This window comes from Engraulis encrasicolus, chromosome 2, assembly GCF_034702125.1.
Source record: "Engraulis encrasicolus isolate BLACKSEA-1 chromosome 2, IST_EnEncr_1.0, whole genome shotgun sequence".
In the NCBI taxonomy this organism is placed as follows: Eukaryota; Metazoa; Chordata; class Actinopteri; order Clupeiformes; family Engraulidae; genus Engraulis; species Engraulis encrasicolus.
Genome location: NC_085858.1, coordinates 47,748,598 through 47,768,322, shown reverse-complemented (window position 1 = coordinate 47,768,322; position 19,725 = coordinate 47,748,598). Strand labels below are relative to the sequence as shown.

The following is a 19,725-nucleotide window of genomic DNA, read 5'->3' as shown; positions in this document are numbered from 1 at the left end:
GTACCGTCGTGCCGCACTGCTCCCTTGGGGCACCATTGGAGGCTGCCCCCTTGCACGGGTGAGGCATGAATGCAATTTCGTTGTGTGCAGTGTGGACTTGTGTGCTGTGGAGTGCTGTGTCAGAATGACAATGGGCCCCTGGTCACATGCTGGTGGTAGGCCTACAGTGGGACAGAAGTTGTGAAAGCGGGACAGAGTTGGGCTGTTTGTTGACATCGTCACGTCATCACCAAGGTTCTCTGTAGAGCAGGGGTGAGCAGTTACCTACTGCCTATTCATGTGGCTCTCCTGTCATGTGACTCTCCACAGTGTCGTTTATTGACATTCAAGCCACACCGGCAGTTTGACAGGATGCGGGCTGTAAGAGTCTTTACTAAATAGAATATTTATTTGGGGTAGTGCAGACCAAGGTTGACTATAGTTTGTTGTTCACTTGTTCTTGGCTGCTCATCATTTTGACATGGCCCGTCCCTTGGTAGATTATGAATATCTTTATGGGGCCAAAAAATAATAAAAGTTGTGCCTTGTGTATCCAGCAATAACCCTGTCTCAGTTAAGCAGTGGGTTAAATGTTCCACCTCAACCTTGTCCCAGAGAGACTGTCGACTCAGCAGAGATGATTGTGGAAAAGAAAAAAATGAACCATTTCCACACTAGAATTTTCACAAATGGAGATGAGCTTTGTAGAGGCTGAGCATGCTCTTGCCAATTTAAGACAATTGGAGACACATTTTGCCAAAATATGTCATCATTCCTCTCCAAACTCTCAGTTACAAGTGGCTGGCAGCAGCAGTCATCTGAAGCGTTCAGATGTTTTTAATGCAAATAACAGGGAATGCATGCATATTTTATATGTTTATTTAATAAGGTTATGGAAATTCAAAATGCACAGGGCATTGTATAGTTTTGGCCACCTTGAGCCTATTTAAAATCATCCACACCGCATATGTTTACCTTTCTAGGTAGGCCGCATGCTTCACCTCTTCCATTGGAGCGAGGCCAGCTTCCCTCACGAACTCTGTCCTGGTGGAAGAGATAAGGCTGCTATCGACAGTAGCAACACCTTACACACAAACACACACAAGAAGTGCATGCATGTCTTAAACTCTCCTCCTCTCTAACCTGATGACCCTCAGTGGCTAGCCTCGTTCAGAGTTACAAGGTAAACACGGTACACAGACTGAACCGAAGTAGCTTACCGTACCTTCAAAACATTCACCATTACACATATGTAGTGAAACTAGTATGTCATGCAAAAAGGTGCATGTCAAAAATATTATGCTTAGGCAGACATTAGTGATGTGTCACCAAGTATTCATTTTGACATTGAAGTCGAGGACAAGGCAGAGGATATACCAGAATTTGCCATTTCAATAGTATAAGCTTAGTTCAAACAGACAGTTCAGTAAGCTTAATATGCTAAAACTATATAAATTTTAAAGGAAAAATAGTCATATAGTACTAGTAGGAGAGGTGTTGAGCAGCAGCACATGATGCACACATTGCTCAAAACCAAAGTGTCCCTCATTCACTACGTTTACATGACGTATTTAATTCCGAATTCATAATTAAAAAGTTCCGTCGCGTTTACTTTGATCTTTCATTTACAGTAATTCCAAATTGTGAAATGTTTACATGACGTTTTCAAACTGGAATTAAGATTTATTCAGAGTTAGAGTGAATTAATTCTGAAGTAAACATCTCATGTAAACGAGGCCATGGACATCTACATCCTCTACACCAGTGGTTTTCAAAGTGGGGGCCCGGGACCCCTGGGGGGATGCCAAGGGGGTCTCGTCAAGTTGGCAGGAAAAATATAGCAAAATAAAATTAATAATTTAATAAATTGAATAGCTTAAGAAGCCAACATAAACAAAAAATAAGCTAAACAATCTTCTTTACAATGCAGGCTATATGCTTTTTGTATTACTTGTATGGGTTTAGGAAACCTGGTGCACAGAAAAAATAGCGTGTCAAGGCCCATGGCAGGGTTTTCTTGGCTGGAATCTGGGGGGCCTTGTCATGGTAAAGTTTGGGGAGCCCTGCTCCACACCTCATTCATCCTCTGAATGCACATATTTAGAATTCATTCATAAATCAAATAATTCAAAACCATGCGGAAGGCCTAGTTGAAATGAGATGCAGTGCAGAAAAATAGACTCGAGTTGAGTTCTCTTTCCAAGTTGAAGGTGGTGTGATGTCTGTCCCATTATTGATAGCAATATCAATGGCCTCCTCAACACTGTTGAATTGGTTGGGACATGTTGCCATCAGCCTCGCCACTCTTTGCCCCCATGCTTTGCCCTGCAATGTGTGGACCACAGACTTAGATTGCACAGTCTAGGTCTGTGGTGTGGACTTTTCTGATTCACTGAAATCATCCGCCATCATGCTGTTGTCCTGCATGTTCTTGTCCACCTCCTTCCCCATATGCCTCCTTATTTATTTTAAAGAAAATAATGTGGAGAAGACAAAGGGAAACATTATAATAATGCAAAATACAACAGGCTTACTTTGGTTTGATGAATGCATAGTAGTGTTAATGGTTTTTGAGCGTTGGCATTTCCACTCCAGTTCTGAAATTATTGTCAGAAGTTTGAGTTGTGGGTAAAATGTGACATGACAGTAAAATGTGACATCAAAGAGGCACAGAGCTATGAAACCCTTACCCTTGGCTTTCTTTTGTTTATTACCATGGAATTCATGTGCTGTTGTACGACATAAAACAACCTGCTGCTGGCACGATTTCATTTAGGGGAAGTGACACTGCTATAATTTCGCAGGAGAAGCACTGCAGGAAGGTTTCTTTTGTGGATCGCCATGGAATTCATGTATTGTTGTACAACATAAAACAACCTGCTGCTGGCACGATTTCATGTAGGGGAAGTGGCACTGGTGTAATTACACAGGAGAAGCAGGTAAAGGTTCAGTTAGTTGTTGTCATTTGTGATGGAGGAGGTGCTCCCTTTCCTGTCTGGGAGAAAGGTAACAACAGAAATGGTCCTGCTGATTGGTCAAGGACTGGACAAACCCTGTGCCACACAGCGTAATCATTAACCACTTCTTCAGAAGCTAGTGCAGCATTAAAACGATGTATGCACTTTCCTCACTTATCTCCCACAGAGGGAAAACAGACAGAAATTAGGCTTTGCCACTTGTGCAAAGTAATCAAAGATATAAGAGACAAAACACAGCAAAAAGCACCAGAACACCAACAAATAGCACCAAAACACATAATTATATGTCTCTATTATGACTGCTGAGGGCCCCATGTTGATATTTCGGCTAGGGCCTCAAAACAATAATAATACATTTATTTTGAGCGCCTTTCAAAATACCCAAGGACACTTTACAATCAAAACAAATACACAACAGAAGAGAAAGTATAACAAAGCTTCAGTGAATTAACAATAGGAGAAATATAGCTGCAAGCAGCAATGCGGGGCCAAGCAGTAAACTTGCCAAAGTTGCCATGGCAACAGAAGGAACTGCAGCGCCCCCTTTGGCCCAAATCTCGACAATGTTGGGGTGCATTCCTTGGAGGGAAAAATGGGGATAGAGACGGGGACCTGGGCTGGGAATCAAACCCGGGTCAGCCGAATGATAGACGGGTGCCCTACCGGTTGGCCATGGCAGGGCCTGTGCTGCCCTTGATTTATATTGAGTAACACATTTCCATTCCCTCTCAAATTAGTCTATAAAATATCAGCAAGTCATTTCTATACTTGAGAGGCTTGCTTTTTGGACAGCAATTATAATCCTCTGTGATCATTCTATTTAGTAAAATTGTTTATATGACATACAATATTATGGAAAAGAATCGGGAGCCTACTGAAAATAGATATGTCCTTGAAATACTAAACATAAGAATCCTATAGGCTGCAATGTAATATTGGCCAGCCTTTTGAGAGACTGGTCTGAGGAATTGGTGTATATAGAAGCAACGTGTGTGTGTGTGTGTGTGTGTGTATGTGTGTGTGTGTGAGACAGAGGAACCGAGAGAACAACAATGGTCTCTCTCGCTCTCTCTCCCTCCCTCCTTCCCTCTCTCTCCCTCTCCCCCTCCCTCTCCCTCTCCCTCTCCCTCTGTCTGTGTGTGTGGGGTGGAGGTGGGGGGGTATGTGCAGGGGCTGGGGCAGTGGGGCTTTGGTTGACACTAGAGCAATAGCAGACTACGCACACACCTAAGCTCTCGTCTCTTGTGTGTCCAGAGACCCCCTGCCGAGAATGGTGTCAGTGAACGTGCGCAGGTGCCGTTGGCAAAGGGGACAGAGAGATGAGAAAAATCCCTCCATTCTTTCCACAATTTTGAATGGCTGCTGAGAGCTGATAGTTTTTTCAATCGTTACGAAAATCCATACCTGGGTGCAGCATAGTGTGAAGATGACCTGTGTACCAATATTTTGAAAATTGGGAGTACGGTTCAAAAGCTACAGGCAAAAATGTAGCTAAAATTTTGACCTGCTGGTGGCGCTACAGAGTTTGAGCTGGGGATCTGATTTTTTTTGTGGTAGGTCATGGGATAGACTACTATGTGTGTACAAAATCCCTGCCCAATTCGACAAACGGTTGCTGAGATATGACCTCACTTCCTGTTTCGCCACGTTTACGACCATTTTGATTGGCTCTCACGGCTAAACGATAAAAGATATCCAATATTCCTGAAGACCCCATGTGTAGCTCAGTACAGAGATACTATATACCGAATTTCGGGTGAATTGGTCAAAAATTGCCGAAAAAATAGCATTTTTATTGAATTTTACAAAATCCAAAATGGCGGGAAAACTATCCTGGCGGAAAATGACATAGTGTGCGTTGGATTCGTCTTGGCCCAAGGATTCCAGGGATACCAAGTTTATGAAAATCGGCCCAGCGGTTCAAAAGTTACAAGCAGAAATGTACCTGCAACTTTGACCTGTTGGTGGCGCTAGAGCGTTGGGGCTGGGGACCTATAAATTGCTGTGGGTAATGCTGAGCCGGGCCCGAATGTGTGTGCCGATTTACAGCATTTTCCTACGTACGGTTCTATGGGCTGCCATAGACTTGCAGAGGGAGAGGAATGGTGACTAGAGAATAATAATGAAGAAAACCTACTAACTCTATAGGGGCCTTCGCCAGCTTTGCTGCTTGGCCCCTAATAATTAAAATGCAAAAATAAAATAGAAATCTAAAAAAATAAATAAAAACAACAACAAATATAGCTGCAAGCAGCAATGCGGGGCCAAGCAGTAAACTTGCCAAAGTCGCCACGGCAACAGAAGGAACTGCAGCGCCCCCTTTGGCCCAAATCTCGCCAATGTTAGTGTGCATTCCTTGGAGGGGAGTGTGCTCACATGAACCAAGTTTATTTTGAATCCCTTAAAGGGCTGACAAATATAAGATCACTTCCTGTTACCTGTTGGTGGCGCTAGAGAGTTTGAGCTGGGAATCTGGATTTTTTTGTGGAAGGTCATGGGATTGATTAGTATGTGTGCAAAAAATAGCTAAAAGAATCTGACAAACGGTTGCTGAGATATGACCTCACTTCCTGTTTTGCCACTTTCACGACAATTTTGATTGGCTGTCTCCTCCAAACGATAAGAGGTATCAAAAAATCTTTGGATACCCTAATACCTATCAGTCTGAAGATGATGTGTACCTTTTTGCTGGTCATTCTGACAAAAATTTTGTGACAAGTAGCATTTTATTGAATTTTACAAAATTCAAAATGGCGGAATTTCCCTTCTGTGTTTACATAACATTATATAGGGCGTTGGATTCGACTTGGCCCAAGGATTCTAGTGATAATAATATATTTTACATTGTGCACATGGTTAAAAAGCTAAAGGCAAAAATGTAGCTAAAATTTTGACCTGTTGGTGGCGCTACAGAGTTTGAGCTGGGGGTCTGAATTTTTTTTCAGTAGGTCATGAGATGGACATCTATGTGTGTGAAAAATCCTAGCCAAAACCGACAAAGGGTTGCTGAGATATGACCTCACTTCCTGTTTTGCCACTTTTACAACAATTTTGATTGGCTGTCACGGCTAAACCATAAAAGATATCTAATATTTCTTGAGACCCCATACAAACCTCAGTACAGAGATACAATATACCGAATTTCGGGCGAAATGGTCAAAAATTGCGGGAAAAATAGCATTTTTATTGAATTTTACCAAATTCAAAATGGTGGGAAAACTATCCCGGCAGAAAATGGCGTCATAGGGTGCGTTGGATTAGTCTTGGCCCAAGGATTCCAGGGATACCAGGTTTATGAAAATTGATCCAGCGGTTCAAAAGTTACAAGCAGAAATGTACCTGCGACTTTCACCTGCTGGTGGCGCTAGAGTATTGGGGCTGGGGACCTATAACTCGCTGTGGGTAATGTTGATGCTGCCTCAAATATGTGTGCCAATTTACAGCATTTTTCTATAAATGGTTCTATGGGCTACCATAGACTTACAGTGAATTTTACAAAATTCAAAATGGCGGAATTTCCCTTCTGCATTGACATAACTTCATATAGTGCGTTGAATTCGGCTTGACCCAAGGATTCTAGTGATAATAATATATTTTACATCGTGCATATGATTTAAAAGCTACAGGCAAAAATGTAGCTAAAATTTTGACCTGCTGGTGGCGCTACAGAGTTTGAGCTGGGGTTCTGATTTTTTTTTGTGGTAGGTCATGGGATGGACTACTATGTGTGTACAAAATCCCAACCTAATTCAACAAAAAGTTTCTGAGATATGACCTCACTTCCTGTTTCACCACTTTTACGACAATTTTGATTGGCTGTCACGGCAAAACTATAAAAGATATCTGATATTCCTTGAGACCCCATGTGTAGCTCAGTCTAGAGATACTATATACCAAGTTTCGGGCGAAATGGTCAAAAATTGCGGGAAAAATAGCATTTTTATTGAATTTCACAAAATCCAAAATGGCGGGAAAACTATCCTGGCGGAAAATGACGTCATAGGGTGCGTTGGATTCGTCTTGGCCCAAGGATTCCAGGGATACCAAGTTTATGAAAATTGGCCCAGCGGTTCAAAAGTTACAAGCAGAAATGTACCTGCAACTTTGACCTGTTGGTGGCGCTAGAGCGTTGGGGCCGGGGACCTATAAATTGCTGTGGGTAATGCTGAGCCGGGCCCGAATGTGTGTGCCGATTTTCAGCATTTTCCTACGTACGGTTCTATGGGCTGCCATAGACTTGCAGAGGGATAGGAATGGTGACTAGAGAATAATAATGAAGAAAACCTACTAACTCTATAGGGGCCTTCGCCAGCTTCGCTGCTTGGCCCCTAAAAATGGCTAGATCTGCCCCTGATCACCCAGTGAGGGTGAAAGGGCTACTTAGGCACATGAGCAACAATCATAAATTCATAGTGGGAAAAAAGGTGGACAACTTAGTCATAAGACTCCTCCCATGATGTCTAAATTCCTATAAAAGGAGACACCTTGTTGACCATGCAGCATTCCTTCGAACAGGACAATAACTGACTGCACTATTGACCATTTTTTTGCCCCTATTCTCTCTCTTCGCCTCATGGCTTTACTAGAGGGGCTTCTTCAGGCCTCTGGCTCTTCCCAGCTGTTGGTCGCTGCTCTGGTGCTGCTGCTGGCCTATCTCTACACCACGAGCAAAGGCAACACACGGAAAGGCAAGGAGCCTCCGGGACCCAAGGGGATCCCTATTCTGGGCAACCTGCTGCAGCTCGATCTGAAGAAGCCATACGAGTCACTTTATGAGGTGAGGATACTTTACATTACATGACAACACATTGACTGTAGTGGTAAAGATCAAGAAATGAATTCTTTTTCATTTCCATTTCATGTGAAATCAGACAATTTGGGGCCCGACTGTCATGTATTTCAATGCATTTTAGTGGTGATGTACGTAGAAGCCCAGAAATGCAGTAACATGAATCTGGCACTAATATTAACGGTGAGACACAGACTGAGAATATTTTCATGATGATATTATAGCCTAACCTTAGGAACAAAATGGCAAATTTTGAAATATAAAATATTCCATGCTGTTTAAGTATTTAGTATTACATTATTTAGTATTTATTTTGTGTACTGTAGCTATGGCTTCATTTGTTGGGGAGGGGGACATAAGATCAGAGGGATGCAGGTTCGAAACCCACCCTTGCCTTACCCTTTCCCACTCCATCCGTAGCTGAAGTGCCCTTGAGCAAGGCACCTACCCCCAAGTTGCTACAGGGACTGTAACCAATACCGTACATATAACTGTAACTTGTTTTGGATAAAAGCGTCAGCTAAGTGCAATGTAACGTAATGTAATGTGAAATGTTGTGGAGCCAGAACAACATGACGGTCATGTCTGTAACTGATATGATCAAATATGAATGTATAGTGGTCTACCCTCTTATCTAACACTTTCTCAATCTGTTTTTCCCTTAATATTGGTGCCAGATTCATGCAGTTCTTGTCACTAAAAAGGCACACTAAGTTTCATTAAAATCTGTGCCGGTCTGGCACAGTGTGTAATGTCATGTGAAAGGACCCCAATGTCAAGTTGAAAAAAATGTTAAAAATAATAATAAATAAAATAAATTAAATAACATTGGCTATGAAGGACCTTTCATGTAATGCAAAGGACTTTTCTCTCACATGCAACTAGATTTTACAGATTTAGAGAACCAAACTAAAGCCAAACCAAACCAAAGTAAACTAAACGTATCAAATGCTTTAGTTTACAATTTCTCATGTGATATAACTTTTTTTTTACATATTTCTCAGAAATGCAACTGCTGTGACAACCATGACAATATAGGCCTACTTAGAAATGTTGGCCTACTTCTGCATACGTATATTACATGGAATCTCTGCAAACCACTTAGTTGTTTAGTTAATGCACAGACAATAGTATGAAGTGTGAAGTAATAGAAGTCTGACCTCGGTATTAACAATATGTGTGCTTGTGTGTGGGTGTGCTTTCTGATCATGACTCCTTGTGGAATACTTCCAAAGACTCTGAAAACAGCTTGTATTTCATGTATGCAATGACGCACCATTGAACAACTATCATTATTTACAATACCAAAACTTATTTGTCTTTAAAACCACAACATATATTTAATTCTAAGTGTCATCACAGTTATTTCCATTGCTATTCTAACAACATATTGTATATACATAGTAGGCCTACATATTGACTGTTTTTAATTTGTCACACAGCTCTCCAAAAAGTACGGAACTGTCTTCAAAGTTTACTTTGGACCTCAGAAGATAGTGATCCTGTCAGGATATAAGACGGTGAAGGAAGCGCTTGTCACTCGGGGGGAGGAGTTTGGGGACAGATCAATCGGCCCAGCAGCCAGGGCTATAAACAAAGGACATGGTACAGCATCAGTTTCTTCGTTTTTTGTCCTTTTTTATTTTCTAGTTAAAATTAGTTATTAATTTAGTTTCTAGTCCACTTAAAATCTGTTCACAGTAGCACATCACCAGATGACGTAAACTAAAGTGGTCATTTGTTTCAGTCAGAATGCATTAAAAAAAAAAGAACAATTGTGTTTCTGTATTCTGTTCTTTTTAACCCATTGTGTCCTGGAGACACAAATACGCTGCATTCAGGATTTTGAGAATTTACCTGTTTTATTAAAAATGTGGGTAGTTAGAGTTGAATGAACACATTCTAAGGCAAAACGAGGGTCCTAGGCTAGCTTTTAAATGTAAGTCATTTCATGTTCGTATGTGCTTCGGAGGCTGAGCTATTTAGGATTTAATAGGCAGAGGGCACTCTTTCCCAAAAAGGGCTTAGGACAAAATGGGTTAAAGAACAACACAAGGTACTGAAATGTCTTGTTCTTGTTCTTGTATGTCCTTCCAAAGGAATCATCTTCTCCAATGGAGACCAGTGGAAGGAGATGAGGCGTTTTGCTCTGACCAACCTGCGGGACTTTGGCATGGGGAAGAAAACCAGCGAAGACAAAATCATTGAAGAGACGCAATATCTCTCAGATGTATTTGCCACCTTTAAAGGTACAGTAGGAATGAAATTAATTACACCGAATGGCTACGTTTACATGGGACATTTAATTCTGAATTAACTCACTTTAATTCTGAATAAAGCTTAAGGTAACGGTATGCTTGCTGCAGGATTCGCGAGCGTGTGCACGATTTGTTCATGAACGCGTTAACATGCGTATTTAATGTCAATTTTGCGCGCGTTGGACACGGCAGCCAAATGCGTGTGTCAGGTGCAATATCTTCAAACTCGCTGGGGGCAATCGTAAGAAAGACTGCGTAGTTCCACGCGTATGCTTGATATGAAAACGACAATGGCAGCAACTTTTAAGAGCGTCTCATTGAGTTTGTCCGAAATTTCAAACATTTGTGATCATACTTCCTTGTTGCACTTTGAAAAAGGAGCATGCACATACAGGAGTAGTAGCAGTATTCTTTCCTTGCTCAGGGAGTCCCTCTTTTAGTTTTGTTGTTTTCCTTACCATCTGTGTTCCCAGTTTCCACATCCTGCGTGCTCTCTGCCCCCTGGATGATACCGCCAGTATTTTGCGTCTTGGTCAAGCAAGCATGTGCTGTCGGTTGCTCGCGGTGACGCGTAATTTACAGCTCGCAGCAAGCATACCGGTGTCCTGTCTATATGAGCGACCTGTCGAGATGTGATTCTTTTCGCTACTGAGCATGCGCACGCATGCGCACACCCTTGCGGCGGTTTTCGCGGGTGATTGCCCATCGAATTGTGCGACTGCAGATTACGATAGGATCCCCTGAGACTGTCAACTTTAGTGACTCAAACTGTATCTCCTCCTGAGGTTACCACCAGTCATCCATAGTCTAGTTAGCCTATAGCCTGTCCACCGACTGAAAGTTACGATATATCCCCTGGGGGGAAAAACGGGAAATAGCGTGGATCATCCAGCAGATCATACACTTGTGTGTAGTAACTGAGACTTAACTTGGTTCTCCAACCCAGCAACGCTTTTTGTAGCCTACCCGGAATTATATCAGGCCTACTACATGCACTCAGTTTTGAAAATCTGCGAAATAGCGTGGCCTTGAACATTTGCTACTTTGTTGCCTAACCGTAATCGCTCACACACTCAGCCCCGAACATTGTAACATCGATCAGAAAAGACTATTAGAGGAGGCGTTCTCATTGCAAAATGGAAAAAATCGCCACCTCTGATTGAGCTGTCAAAATGCTCCCTCCACCCTTTTCACTCAAGAATTTGAATCGACTGCATTGTAAAATGCCTGAACATGGTAATAAGAAATGGACTGGTGGGGATGTTTTGAAAATGATTGCGGTCATTAAAAGACAGACATCTGACAAAACAAAGCCATACGACGCTATCTGGGAATCTCTAAACCGTGCTTGTTTATCCCCATAGCACGTAATTTCATATGACAATTTGCCTTGCGAGCCCATTTCGCATTGAAACCAAACCAACAGCAAATGGCTGCATTAAACAACCCGTAGCCAGGCCCTGATCCCAAACACTTTCTCCAGTCCTGTATTTGCGCAAACTCATCAGTTTCTTTCATATGGCACGTTTCTTAACTTGCTCAAACGAGAGGCTCACGGTTTTTTTTTTAGTGGTCAGCAGCCTCGTTCTTATTAAACTCCGCACGAACGATTGCACACCCCTGTCCGTGAAGTAATGGTTAGGCCTATTAAAACAGTCCAACGTGGACCATGGCTGATTGAAACGTCTTCCATGGAAAATAAAGGTCGCTCATTTAGATGAGGCAGCGCAAATCGATAGAACACCACTATCGAGTAAGGCTACCGGTTGCTCATCTCGACGAGGCAACATATCTCGACAGAACACCGGCACCTTTAATTCCGCTTTGAAAACGTCATGTAAACACCTCGCTATTCGGAATTAAATGAAAGATCAAAGTAAACTCGATGGAACTATTTACTTCTGAATTATTAATTCGGCATTAAAAGTCATGTAAACGTAGTGAATATATACTATACATAGTTTCAGTTAGCTGGTGCTGACATATGGGCACAAATGTGTGCACTGCACTATGGACACTGCATTATGATTGTCCCTTTTGTACTGTCTTGCAGGTAAACCATTTGATACGACACAGCCAGTGAACTATTCCGTGTCCAACATCATCAGCGCTATTGTTTACGGCAACCGGTTCGAGTACAGTGACCCCAGGTTTACAGCCATGGTGGACAGAGCCAATGAGCAGATCAGACTGGGGGGATCTCCCGCTGTCATGGTGGGTCTGCTGCTACTGACATTTAGTGGGTGACGTAGTGGAAAGTGTTACATTAAAGGATAGTTCCGGCGTAAAATGAAAGTTTCACCATCGCTTTCCCATGCCACATAATGTATCTAATGATGAGCCATTCCGGGCAATGCCGCGCCGTTATGGAGTTAGCTAATTTTAAGGTTTTTGGTGAAAAACTCAGCCAATGCATCACAGTGGGGCCAATTATAGGCCTATTATTTTCTGATGTTTCCCCGCTATAAACAACTTCAAAAACGCTACACACTTCATCACAAAGGTCTCGTCAATCAAACCGAGGCACAGAGAAGATCATCGGACCACACAGTCTTTCACTGGCCAGTGTTTTCAGAGGTGTCTCACTGTTGCAACTCTCTGACCCGGATGCAGGCTACTCAATCAGGTGGCTAGGTAGGCTAAACATGGTCCGCGGTTCTTACACCGGCTGCGACCGTAAAATGAAAAGCTGGAACCCCGACCGTTTTCACCGACTGCCACTGTCTAAACCAGCCATATTACGGGAATGGCTAATAGCATTAGAAGTGGACGAAACTGACATAAAAACCCTGAGGGATTGATTGACGAGACCTTTGTGATGAAGTGTGTAGCGTTTTTGAAGTTGTTTATAGCGGGGAAACATCATTGGCCGTGATGCATTGGCTGCGTTTTGCACCAAAAAGCTTAAAATTAGCTAACTCCATAACGGCGCGGTATTGCCCGGAATGGCTCATCATTAGATACATTATGTGGCATGGGAAAGCGATGGTGAAACTTTCATTTTACGCCGGAACTATCCTTTAAGTTGTCATTGGTGTGTAGTGTACTGTGACAAACTCGCAATGTGAATGGCAAAGGTGCAGTAGTTAAGTAGAGGGTAGAGTACAAAGTATAGAGAGAGTAGATAATTAATTTGTTACACACAACAGTATACCCCACATTAGGTCTATAGCTTGCAGTGAAACGTCTAACTTCAAAATATGCAGAAAGGTTTATAAATGTTAACGTAAAAACACATAGCCTTTAGGCTGTAAATAAAATATATATTTTTTAGAAAAATGTCCAGATTCCTCTCTATTGAACTTAGTGTCCTGGTTGGTGCATATCTCTGAAACATATCGAGTAGATAGCTGGGACCCATGATATTTAAAGACTTAAAAATAATTAGCAATGCCTTAAAATCAATTCCGTAGCTCACTGGGAACCAATGCAGCTCAAAATTGGAGTTATGTGTGGTCAAAGTTCTTTGTTTTCTTAAGAACCATTGCTGCAGCATTTTGGATTAATTGAAGTTGATTGCCCTGTGTCTAATGCCAGACATTGTTCACTGTGTTCACAGCTCTACAACCTGTTCCCCTTCCTTGGCCCCGTGCTGAACAACTGGCGAAAGATCAAGAGCAAGTCCCAGGAGCACATTGCGGAGATGAGGAAGCTGATCAACGAGCTTCAGGACACAATGAACCCTCTGGAGCAGAGAGGATTTGTGGACTCCTTCCTTATGCGGAAACAGGAAGTTGAGGTGTGTCTAACCAGAGAAATTAGAACACAGGGAGAAGGCTCAGTCTCATTGGTTCCCATTGTAGCCAGTTAGCTTTGCATGCATACTGCAGTAACGAGCGTAGGCCAGTCCTTCATGTGGGAAAATGTATGGAGTGGAAAGGGGAACCCATGCTAAATACATTGCTACTGCCATTTCCAGTCACAAATATTATCAACAAAACATTCCTGGTAAGCACTATGACTGTTGTTTAACAATAGGCTGTCTTGACAAATCGTTCAGGTGTGTAGTTTTACAGCAGGTTAGAAGATTTCAACCTGTACTCGCTAGCATCGTGCTAATGTTTATGGGTTTGGCCCCATAAAAATTGAGCTTTGTGACCCAGTATATAATAATTTAGTGGCGCAAAATGATCGAAACGCTACTCAAATGGGGTCTTATTATTTCTAGCTTCGAACTTCATATTAATATTTCAGGACAAAAAATTATTAAAAATCACAAAAATTATAATGGTAGAAAACTCCATTGACACCCATTCATTTTGCACTGGCCCGTGGTTAGGGTTAGCCAGTTGTGGCTAGTAGCTACTTCCTTGAGTGAACAGCCCCTGGTCTAACTTAGCCTGGTCCTGACCATTCCATAATACTACCATTTCATTTCGTATTTATGGTCTGGCATTTGTTTGAAGCGATTGCGGGTAGCAGGAAGTTTGCTCTCAGTTATGGTTTGAAATTATTGGACACCTCTCACCCAATCGCCGGCAGTTACTCAACAACAACATAGCGCAGGCCAATGTCACTGGCGCAGATGTGTACGTCAGTGTCACTAGCGTCCTCCCCCTTTCGCCCCCACGTGGGACACTTATTCGCTTATTGGCTGTTTTCTGGGGGGGGGTGTTGCGATCAAAATCCTACTGCTCCAGGCACTCCACAGAGAAGCACGGCCAGACTACCGTAGTGGAGGCAATCCTTTGGCGGAAGTACGTAGGATGGCTCGCGAGGCTATGTCTAACTACTACTGATTGTAATCTTTGTTAAGGGGTATTATTCCAGGAACGTGATTAAGTGGTACACCTGGTGGTGTTGACCTATTGTATTATTCCAGGAACATGATTAAGTGGTACGCCTGGTGGTGTTGACCTATGGGAAGTGGTAAACCTGCTAATAGATATCCCACAGGTGTCATTTAGTTTTAAAAAAATAAGGACTCCCAGCTCTTCTATTAGATGATTTACCACTACCTCGAGGTTCACTTAGCCAGGTTTAAGTCTTTTGGAATATCACACCATCTCCTACCACCTCAATAACTATAATACATACAGTATATGGAATTGACTGGTGACTGACTGAGCAAGGGTGGACTGTTAATTGTGATAAGTATTCCTTTATCATTACTAACATCGTATTGGACTTGTGGTTTGACAGGAATCGGGACAGAAGGACACCTTCTTCAATCAGGATAACATGGTCTTCTCTGTAGCCAACCTGTTTGCAGCAGGCACTGATACTACTGGGACCACGCTGCGCTGGGGCCTGCTGCTCATGGCCAAATACCCACACATACAGGGTAAGAAAGACGGTTACATCCCATTGGTCCGACAGCCCATTAGTCCGACCACATACGTACTACTGTATGCCCAAACCAAAACAATTCCTAACCCTAACTGTCATTTAAGGCATGGTCTGTCAGTGTACAGTTATTTTAGCGGCATAATTTTGTAAATATTCAATTTTAAGTTAACTGAAAAGTTAAAAATATGCCTAAACCAAAACAATTCCTAACTATGCTTCTCTATGCTTATGCTTTGCTTATTGTCTGACTTATGGGCTGCCGGACTAATGGGCTGTCTGACCAATGGGCAGACCCCAGAAAGACAATTAACCAGTGACCAGTTTCACAAGAGGTGTCGAAATTGGTAGACACTGATGATATGGATGGAGGATGACAAACTTTTACTAAGCGTCAATGCTGAAATGTTTGCAGATCGGGTCCATGAGGAGATTGACAGGGTGATCGGTGGCAGACAGCCAGTGGTGGAGGACAGGAAGAGCCTTCCCTACACTGATGCAGTGATCCACGAGACCCAGAGGATAGGCAACATCGTGCCCATGAGCATTCCACACATAACCAGCTGCGATGTTGACTTCCAAGGATACTTCATCAAAAAGGTGTGTTTCCTCACATGTTGCTCCCCCCTACGTTCAATATGTAAGGGATAACGGCCGACGAGTTGACCGGTTATATGAGGTTAATGGCAAGGCGGTGGCTCCGAACTCTGGCAACGTGCGCAGCACGGAGACAAAGTTGCTTCCACCAGGCCATTTACCTCGTATAGTGGGTCAACCTCAAAGGCCGTTATCCCGCTTATCTGCCATTAGGGTAGGGTACTTTTTTTGTAAGTTGTAGAAACCATGTGAACTGCACCAGAATCTTGTGAGCAAGATAGACGCATCACTATGCGGGCGTCGCTTTGAGAATATTTGTTTGGTATAAAGACGTTGTGATTATTTAATTTTCCGTAGGCGATGTGCATGGTTTCCTTAGATACCGTCGGCATTCCAAGTGAAGGTTCTATGAGCGTCTAATGCTTGATGCACGCTTGACGCCTGACTGGCTATCAGGGATTAATGGCCACCCCATCAGCCAATCAGAAAAGAGAATTCCGTTGCGTAGGCAGATAATTACCTCCGTCAAGGAGGTTATGTGTTCGCCTGGGTTTGTGTGCTTTGTGTGTTCGGTCACTGGACCTTGTGTGTTCGCATGCTATTTCACAGCCTGCCACAAGGCGGCCCGCGGTGAGCACTGAGCACCAGCGAATAGGCTATTCCACACACCGGCGTGCCTTTGGCCCGTGGTGAGCACTGAGCACCAGCGAATATTCGGGTGTGCCATCAAGTGCATTTCACAGTTGCTCATCAGCAGGCATTTTACACAATCCTGTCAAATTAATTACTGCCAAAAATGTGGAATTTGTGATTGTGTAAGTTCATAATCCTGTAGCGAGATGGACAGTGACCACCGCCCGCGTTGATAATGCTGTCGAGTTAATTACTGTTGCCAAAAATATGGAATGGTTTAAGTTCATAATGCTGTTGCGAGATCAACAGTGATCCCACAGATCGTTTAGGTTCGCAATGCTGCTGAATTAGCCTACTACCGTTACAAAAAAACCCATGGAATTTGACTGTGTAAATTCACAATGCTGGTCAAATTCATCACACCCCCCTTCGCTACATCTAAAGTTGTTTGCGAGATGGACAGGGACCACACGGCCCGACAGCATGCATAGCCTAGGCTGCTGCCCAAGAACCGGCGAATATTCCACACTGTGCCTGCACCATTCTCAGTAAGGAACAGGGAGGAAATCCCTGCGCCATGGGACTCTCTCCTCTGCCGCCAACTCCAACATTCAATTGCATTTCACCTAAAAAGTTGCTCATTGACAGGCAGCCAATAGGCTATACCCTCGTTGTTGAAGTTTACAAACAATCCTGTCAAATTACTGCTGCCAAAAATATGTGTGTCAAGTTTAAGTTCACAATGCTGTTGCGAGATGGGCAGTAGGGTAACCCCCGCAGATCATTTAGGTTAATGCTGTGGAATTAATATTAATAAATAGGCTATGTAGGCTAGGTATAGCCTAATTTGTGACTGTGTAAGTTCACAATATTAGTTAAATCCATTACACCCACTTCCCTTTTAACATAACCCCAAGTTGTTTCCAAGATGGATATGGACTAGACAGCCCGACAGCATGATGCCCGTGCAGATAAACAACGGTGAATAGTGATTTTCAATGAGCAATGCAGGGAAGGAAATGTTGCTTCAGCCGACATCGCCAAGACGTGTCTAAAAACTACATGCACTTCCTTGGCGGAGGTCTGCACACTCTGTGTGCATTTCTAGCTAGTTATAACAACAACAACAGTAACAAAATATGAAAGATCACAATAAAGATGTGCATATACGCTGTAGATTATGTTGATGCATCACAACAACAATTTTCCAACAATGAAATGTATTAAAATTTGTGTTTGTCTCTTGACATTTCAATTGTAGGGCACAACTGTATTTCCTCTGCTCACGTCAGTGTTGAGGGATGAGTCTGAATGGTCCAATCCCTACACGTTCCACCCAGAACACTTCCTGGATGACCAGGGACGCTTCGTCAAGAGAGACGCCTTCATGCCCTTCTCAGCAGGTACAGACACACATTCCTAGTCTGTTGCTCCTAATGTATGTCCCACTGAGACTCCTATGGAGAGTGAGTTGTATGAAGCTTTGACTCGGTATATTGCTGAATGCATGCCTCTTATCAGGGATGATCTGGGGGAGAGAAATAGGGCACTTTTGGCTTAAAGGGGCCCCCATAATTAGTGGCACAGAACTGACTCACCGGTGGGCCCGGCACCCTCGTGCCCACCACCCCTTATTTTCAGAAATGTTAAAAAAAGGAAAAAGATCTTTAAATAGGGGCCCACGAGGGTGCGGGCCCCATCGGGAAAGTCCTGCTCTGCCAGGTGGCTAGTCCAACCCTGGCCTCCATGTTGGATTACCTTCATTTCTTTCGTAATGAAAAAAACATGGGATGGAACTCAGTTGAAGCGTGCATCTTTAGATATATTTACATACTACATCATTTTTTTTTTAAAAATGCATTTTTGTCCTCACTCAGGTCGCAGGGTGTGTCTGGGAGAGAGTCTGGCCAGAATGGAACTCTTCCTCTTCTTCGCCTCTCTCCTTCAACGCTTCCGCTTCACTGCACCCCCTGGTGTTTCAGAAGATGAACTGGACCTCACTCCAATGGTGGGATTCACACTGAACCCCTCTCCTCACAAGCTCTGTGCAGTGGAACGCCTTTGAGGTTTGGCATGAAAAGAGGAACCTTTTCTTTCCACATGTTGGAGAGTGAACACCCTTTTACAACACTGATATGACGAATGTACATAAGTATTTATTTAAATAGTGCTTTTATTCTGTCCTGAGGATCGGCACATTTACAGAAAGAGATTCTTTCTTGATACTATATTTTGTCAATGAGTCTTTTCTTTCAAAATCTGAGTTTACGTAACTAAGTTATGAGCTGCTCCCTATTTTGTTAATGATGTGTTTGTGTAGGATATCGTGTTATCATACCTTTTGTAATAAAACAATCAAACAAAAGTTTTAAACAAACAAAATGTTGGGTCATTTGTGGAGGATCTTATTCACTTGCTATCAGTTCAGGCAATGATCATGGATTATACTATATACAAAGAAAGGGGTGTTCACCTTATATTCAGGGCCATCCAATATTCGGGTCAATAGGATACGAGACCTATTTTGTCATTTGGAGTTCTGACCCCTTTAGTGTACTCACTGTTCAATGATGACTGCACAGACTCACTTAAGCCCCAAATAGACACCATGACTCCTAATCTTCACCAATGGTGGTGTACATAAAAGCTTTTTGAGCAATGTTGCCAGGCACCTTATTTTACAGTACTTAAGTATGACAATGATAATCAAATGCGTGAGCTCTGGACCCAACATGCCATTTGTCTTGAAACAAAGATTACATTTGTAGGCTCCTGATGATCTAGTTTGATGACACTGCAGGTATCACAAGCAGGGGTGTCGACTCGTACATGGGGGGGTTAAGTGTGACTGAGTCAGCAGGGCCCCATGTATACAGGGGGCCCACAGAGTGTCTGATGTATGAAGACATACAGTGTAGCTGGGGGGGGGGTCCATTGGAGCTGATTATACATAGGGCCCATAATTTGCTGCTACGCCCCTGATCACAGGTGAGAACCATCAGTTTGTTTTCTTGTAGGGGAACTTCATCTAAAGGAGGGGTGTCAAACATACGGCCCACGGGCCGCATCCGGACCGGCAGAGGGTTCAATCCGACCCGGATGTTTAAAAAATCGAGACCTGCATGACATTAACTCAATGGTCCTCTCTCTCTCTCTTATACATATGTAGTAAAGTGCACATCACATCACACTTGGTGAATTTGTA

At 42.9% G+C, this 19,725-nt stretch overlaps 1 protein-coding gene across 1 annotated transcript; it reads left to right on the top strand.

Annotated features, from left to right (window-relative positions):
• The first annotated feature begins 7,475 nt into the window (after positions 1-7,475).
• Positions 7,476-18,892, top strand: LOC134439950 (cytochrome P450 2K1-like). Its single transcript, XM_063189881.1, has 9 exons — positions 7,476-7,734; positions 9,189-9,351; positions 9,846-9,995; positions 12,058-12,218; positions 13,564-13,743; positions 15,147-15,288; positions 15,706-15,890; positions 17,782-17,923; positions 18,398-18,892. The coding sequence occupies exons 1-9, from the start codon at positions 7,531-7,533 to the stop codon at positions 18,583-18,585; spliced, it is 1,515 nt and encodes a 504-aa protein (XP_063045951.1). The 5' UTR covers positions 7,476-7,530; the 3' UTR covers positions 18,586-18,892.
• The last annotated feature ends 833 nt before the right edge of the window (positions 18,893-19,725 follow it).

Coding starts and splice junctions, on each gene's coding strand:
- LOC134439950 (XM_063189881.1), top strand. CDS start 7,531: ATGGCTTTACTAGAGGGGCTTCTTCAGGCCTCTGGCTCTTCCCAGCTG. Junction 9,352..9,845: donor GGCTATAAACAAAGGACATG/GTACAGCATCAG, acceptor GTCCTTCCAAAG/GAATCATCTTCTCCAATGGA. Junction 9,996..12,057: donor TGTATTTGCCACCTTTAAAG/GTACAGTAGGAA, acceptor ACTGTCTTGCAG/GTAAACCATTTGATACGACA.